General features: G+C 42.4%; 1 protein-coding gene across 6 annotated transcripts in view; it reads right to left on the reverse strand.

The window, feature by feature from the left end:
- The window catches only part of LOC133609839 (mitogen-activated protein kinase kinase kinase kinase 3-like), a 114,618-nt gene extending 110,598 nt beyond the window's left edge, over positions 1-4,020 (reverse strand). For all 6 annotated transcript variants that reach the window (XM_061965865.1, XM_061965885.1, XM_061965849.1 and 3 more), the window contains exon 1: positions 3,753-4,020. In XM_061965865.1, the coding sequence (XP_061821849.1) occupies positions 3,753-3,851 (99 nt within the window). In that variant the 5' untranslated portion in view covers positions 3,852-4,020. The remainder of the gene's footprint in view (positions 1-3,752) is intronic.
- Positions 4,021-6,000: the final 1,980 nt, after the last annotated feature.

A 6,000-nucleotide genomic window follows, 5' to 3' on the forward strand; every position in this document is an offset into this window, starting at 1 on the left:
ATATCAACTGATACCGATATATACAGTCAGGGAATTAACACATTATTATGCCTAATTTTGTTGTGATGCCCCGCTGGATGCATTAAACAATGTAACAAGGTTTTCCAAAATAAATCAACTCAAGTTATGGGAAAAAATGCCAACTTGGCACTGCCATATTTATTATTGAAGTCACAAAGTGCATTATTTTTTTTAACATGCCTCAAAACAGCAACTTGAAATTTGGGACATGCTCTCCCTGAAAGAGCATGAGGAGGTTGAGGTGGGCGGGATGGGAGGTGCATATTGTAGCATCCAGAAAGAGTTAGTGCTGCAAGGGGATCTGGGTATTAGTTCTGTTGTGTTTATGTTGTGTTGTGAACCAACAGGCCCTCCAGCGAGTGGTTAAAGCGGCGGGGACAATTACAAGGACGATACTCCCAGAGATGAGTGCCATATACACAACTCGCAGCCTAAAGCGAGTACACAACATCCTGAAGGACAGATACCACCCAGCACATGGCCTCTTCAACCTGCTACCCTCTGGAAGGAGGTATAGATTGATTCGCGCCAGGACCACCAGAATGTCTCACAGTCTGTATCCCCAGGCTGTGAGACTGCTAAATGAACAGCCTGCCCCTTTGCTGCCCCGGACCATCTTATTACCTCACTCTTCACCACCTCAATAATTGCTGCAACATCAACGTAACACCCATCAGACATCTGACTGTTCCCACCCCCACGTCCCTCTTATCACGATCTTCCTGACAATGCTAAAATGTAAACTATTGTCAACCTGCACATCAATGCAGTTTATATGCCGCTGGACAAAGCTCAAACAAAATCTCGTTGACATGTATGACTTAAGTGTTATTATGACAATGACAATAAAGGAATTGATTGATTGATAGATTGTGTTACGGTGCGGATGTTCTCCCGAAATGTGTTTGTCATTCTTGTTTGGTGTGGGTTCACAGTGTGGCGCATATTTGTAACAGTGTTAAAGTTCTTTATACGACCACCCTCAGTGTGACCTGTGTGTGTGAGGAGCCGTAGATATTATGTGATTGGGCCGGCACGCAAAGGAAGTGCCTTTAACGTTTGTTGGCGCTCTGTACTTCTCCCTACGTCCGTGTACACAGCGGCGTTTTAAAAAGTCATACATTTTACTTTTTGAAACCGATACCAATAATTTCCGATATTACATTTTAAAGCATTTATCGGCAGTCCGATATTATCGGACATCCCTAGTCTCCATGCCTAAGTGCTTGATTTTGTTCACCTGTGGCCGGCCAAGTGATTAGGACACCTGATTCTCATCATTTGGGATGGGTGGCCAAATGCTTTTGGCTATATAGTGTATATATCAAATAGAGTTGAATTAAAAACATATCGAGATACATTTTTTCGTCCATATCGCCCAGCCCTAACTACAAACCCCGTTTCCCTATGAGTTGGGAAATTGTATTAGATGTAAATATAAACGGAATACAATGATTTGCAAATCCTTTTCAACCCACATTCAGTTGAATGCGCTACAAAGACAAGATATTTGATGTTCAAACTGATAAACTTTATATTTTTTTGCAAATAATAATTAACTTAGAATTTCATGGCTGCAACACGTGCCAAAGTAGTTGGGAAAGGGCATGTTCAACACTGTGTTACATGGCCTTTCCTTTTAACAACACTCAGTAAATGTTTGGGAACTGAGGAGACACATTTTTTAAGCTTCTCAGGTGGAATTCTTTCCCATTCTTGCTTGATGTACAGCTTAAGTTGTTCAACAGTCCGGGGGTCTCCGTTGTGGTATTTTAAGCTTCATAATGCGCCACACATTTTCAATGGGAGACAGGTCTGGACTACAGGCAGGCCAGTCTAGTACCCGCACTCTTTTACTATGAAGCCACGTTGATGTAACACGTGGCTTGGCATTGTCTTGCTGAAATAAGCAGGGGCGTCCATGGTAACGTTGCTTGGATGGCAACATATGTTGCTCCAAAACCTGTATGTACCTTTCAGCATTAATGGCGCCTTCACAGATGTGTAAGTTACTCATGTCTTGGGCACTAACACACCCCCATACAATCACAGATGCTGGCTTTTCAACTTTGCGCCTATAACAATCCGGATGGTTCTTTTCCTCTTTGGTCCGGAGGACACGACGTCCACAGTTTCCAAAAACAATTTGAAATGTGGACTCGTCAGACCACAGAACACTTTTCCACTTTGTATCAGTCCATCTTAGATGAGCTCAGGCCCAGCGAAGCCAACGGCGTTTCTGGGTGTTGTTGATAAACGGTTTTCGCCTTGCATAGGAGAGTTTTAACTTGCACTTACAGATGTAGCGACCAACAGTAGTTACTGACAGTGGGTTTCTGAAGTGTTCCTGAGCCCATGTGGTGATATCCTTTACACACTGATGTCGCTTGTTGATGCAGTACAGCCTGAGGGATCGGAGGTCACGGGCTTAGCTGCTTACGTGCAGTGATTTCTCCAGATTCTCTGAACCCTTTGATGATATTACGGACCGTAGATGGTGAAATCCCTAAATTCCTTGCAATAGCTGGTTGAGAAAGGTTTTTCTTAAACTGTTCAACAATTTGCTCACGCATTTGTTGACAAAGTGGTGACCCTCGCCCCATCCTTGTTTGTGAATAACTGAGCATTTCATGGAACCTGTTCCCAATCCCTGTGGGATGTTCCAAATTCCTCAACTTTATCAGTCTTTTTTGCCACTTGTGCCAACTTCTTTGTCACATGTTGCTGGCATCAAATTCTAAAGATAATGATTTGCAAAAAAAAAAAAAATGTTTATCAGTTTGAACATCAAATATGTTGTCTTTGTAGCATATTCAACTGAATATGGGTTGAAAACGATTTGCAAATCATTGTATTCCGTTTATATTTACATCTAACACAATTTCCCAACTCATATGGAAACGGGGTTTGTAGTACTGATGTTTGCATGTAATTAACCAGCAATAATAAACCCTGCCATGTCCTGGTTAGCTCTGCTCCCAGACAAGGGGCCTTGGCTGATTGTTGACCAAGAGATAAGGGGGTATAATTCACAATAAAATTAAACTGCCAGTGTAGAAATGGGGTCAGCTCGCTGTGTAATAATAACCGCTGCCAGGTTCAGTTCGTCTATAGAAGCTGGAGGTGGACAATAAATGTTACTAATGTTGTTGTTGTTGTTATAGCAGCTTGCTAGCTTGGAGCTCCCTGCAGCTGTCAATGTCCTTTTTTACAGCAACGTAAGAGTTCGTGGAAGAAAAGACACGCGTGCTTTTAGGTGTCGTTTTGGGAGATTTTGTTGTGATTTTATGACAGTTCCCACGGAGCTGCGATAGCCAGGTTAGCATGGCGATGCTAGCACGTCGTGAGTCCATTATCGGACAGCGAGCTGCCACACAAACACACTACGCGGTGCGTTTATTGACACTATTTTGAACACAACTACAGGAAAAAGGCCTGAAAACGGCCCACTGCATGCTACTTTAGCGGGGGGAAAAGTCGACTTGTAACGTAGAGTCCTGGTGGATGTGTTCATATGTGACAAGCACACGAAAGGCTACATTTTAGCAACATTTTAAGTGCGTTTAAAGCGGCGCCATATTTTTTTGGTTTAGTCAGTGCAAACGTTGTTGATAATTTATATAATAAAGAGAATTGGCAAAATGCACTAATCTGGCACAGATGCCTCAAACACCCCAGTGTCCGATAATGGAACCCGCCGGCGGCGACCCCCTCACTGCAGCGTTTCTTACCTTGTACACATCTCCGTACGTGCCGCTTCCTATCCTCTGGATCAGCTCGAAATCCTCCTGTGGGTTCCTCCGGGACAGGTCGACACTGGCGTTCATCATGGCCACTGCCGCTCAGGGCGCCCGACGCGCTCGGTTGACGGACACCGGCGATGTGCGAAGGCGGATAATTTTTAAGAAAAACATACGGCGTCAGAAAATATCAAACCCCGAATCCACTCCTGCTCCAACATGGCGTCCGCTGCGCAGTGGGCATGCGCAGTGAGTGTGCCCTCTTCCATAGAGGCGGACGGGGCAGGCTTGTACACAATATTTTAACATAATATATGTCTTTATTGTTAAACGTTTGAAATAAAAACCATTCAAAATCAGAGACAATAATACTTTATTGATATTAGTATGTTAAACATAAAATAACACTTAATATTCGAAACCACGAGTACGTTTTACAGCACATATGTCGCCACATCTGGCATCATTTTACAACGAAATATGTGTCAATAAGGCATTTCATCTCCCTTGATTTAAGTAGTCAAATTCTGACCGAAATTTATGCACGCAAATACAGTTCCTAACTCGATATTATTTGAAACAACAAGCTATTTCAAGCGTTTGTTGCCATTGAAACCCTGAACTAGCCAAACTGAGATAGGTGATGCAGGGAAACATTTGATTGGTTAGACACTTGCGTTGCGTTCAAGTGCTGCCGGGAAAAAAAATTGATTGGCGAAAATTCGGGCGAAGTTGCGAGGCTGCCATGAATTGATTAACGTGGACCCCGACTTAAACAAGTTGAAAAACGTATTCGGGTGTTAACATTTAGTGGTCAATTGTATGGAATATGTACTGTACTGTGCAATCTACTAATAAAAGTTCCAATCAATCAATCAAAAACTGTGCAATCTACTAATAAAAGTTTCAATCAATTCAATCGATCAAATGCACATATTTTGCGAGGATTTGTTGAATTTTTGTGAATTTGTGCGATCGCAACATCGCGAGGGACTAATTAATAACACGTAGCGGCCCTCTGACACTCCTAATTTACACCCCAGTGTCTTGGTGGGCGTGAAACTCGAGATTGGGACTAAATCCGGTACTTTTTTTTGGCACCGAAAGAATCCCGCCGATTCCCCTTAAATCCAACAGTGCCAACAGCCACATCTGCACTTGGCGATCACTCCAGCAGCACTGAGAGCGGACTCAGCCAAACTACCTCTCGGTTTGATTGAAATGTTTATTAGTAGATTGCACAGTACAGTACATATTCCGTACAATTGACCACTAAATGTTAACATACGAATACGTTTTTCAACGTGGTTAATTAATACCGTATTTTTCGGACTATAAGTCGCAGTTTTTTTCATAGTTTGGCCGGGCTCCAGTGCGACTTATATATGTTTTCTTCCTTTTTTATTATGCATTTTCGGCAGGTGCGACTTATACTCCGTTGCGGCTTATACTCCAAAAATACGGTACATGTTGGCGGTAACGTTGCAATTTTCAATGACAACAAAGCAACAAACTAAAAAAAACACAAAAAAAATAAAACACTCCAGCGTACAGTAAGTAACGTAAGGCCCCACTTCCCGTCAGTCTACCCCAGGGCAGCTGTGGCTATGAAAGTAGCTTACCACCACCAGGTGTGAATGATTGATGGGTTCTACATGTAAAGCGACTTTGGGTACTTAGAAAAGCGCTATATAAATCCCAGTTACTATTATTATTACTTCTCCAAAAACACACGAGCTTGATGCTCATATACATTGACTTTGCTATTGACATGCTACTGATTAGCATTAGCGATTTTACATGGCGTTTTCAACACCTCTCAATTTGTTATGAATATTACAACTACAATCTGTCCTGACTTGGTGATCATGTTTAGTTTGGCTATGTTCTGTTTGGTTTTTGGATTTGGTCAGTTCCTGTTTTTTTTCACTCCATGTTTTGTTTCCATGACAACCCATTAGTTTTCACCTGTCCTCATGTCACGCACCTGATTCATTTGGACTCACACACCTGTCATTAATCATGTTCAAGACTATTTAAGCCGATAGTTGCCAGGAAGTCAGCCTGGCGACATGGACTTCTGCTACCTCCTTGACAACCATGCTATCCTTTGCTTCCTGTTGATACCATAGTTCATGCTCCATGCTTTCTAAGTAAGTTTTTGTTTATGACCATAGTTCAGTTCATGTGTTGACGTTCTTTTGCTTCATAGCCAAGTTTGTTCTCCGCCTTGTGCGCG

Source organism: Nerophis lumbriciformis, linkage group LG02 (genome assembly GCF_033978685.3).
Source record: "Nerophis lumbriciformis linkage group LG02, RoL_Nlum_v2.1, whole genome shotgun sequence".
In the NCBI taxonomy this organism is placed as follows: Eukaryota; Metazoa; Chordata; class Actinopteri; order Syngnathiformes; family Syngnathidae; genus Nerophis; species Nerophis lumbriciformis.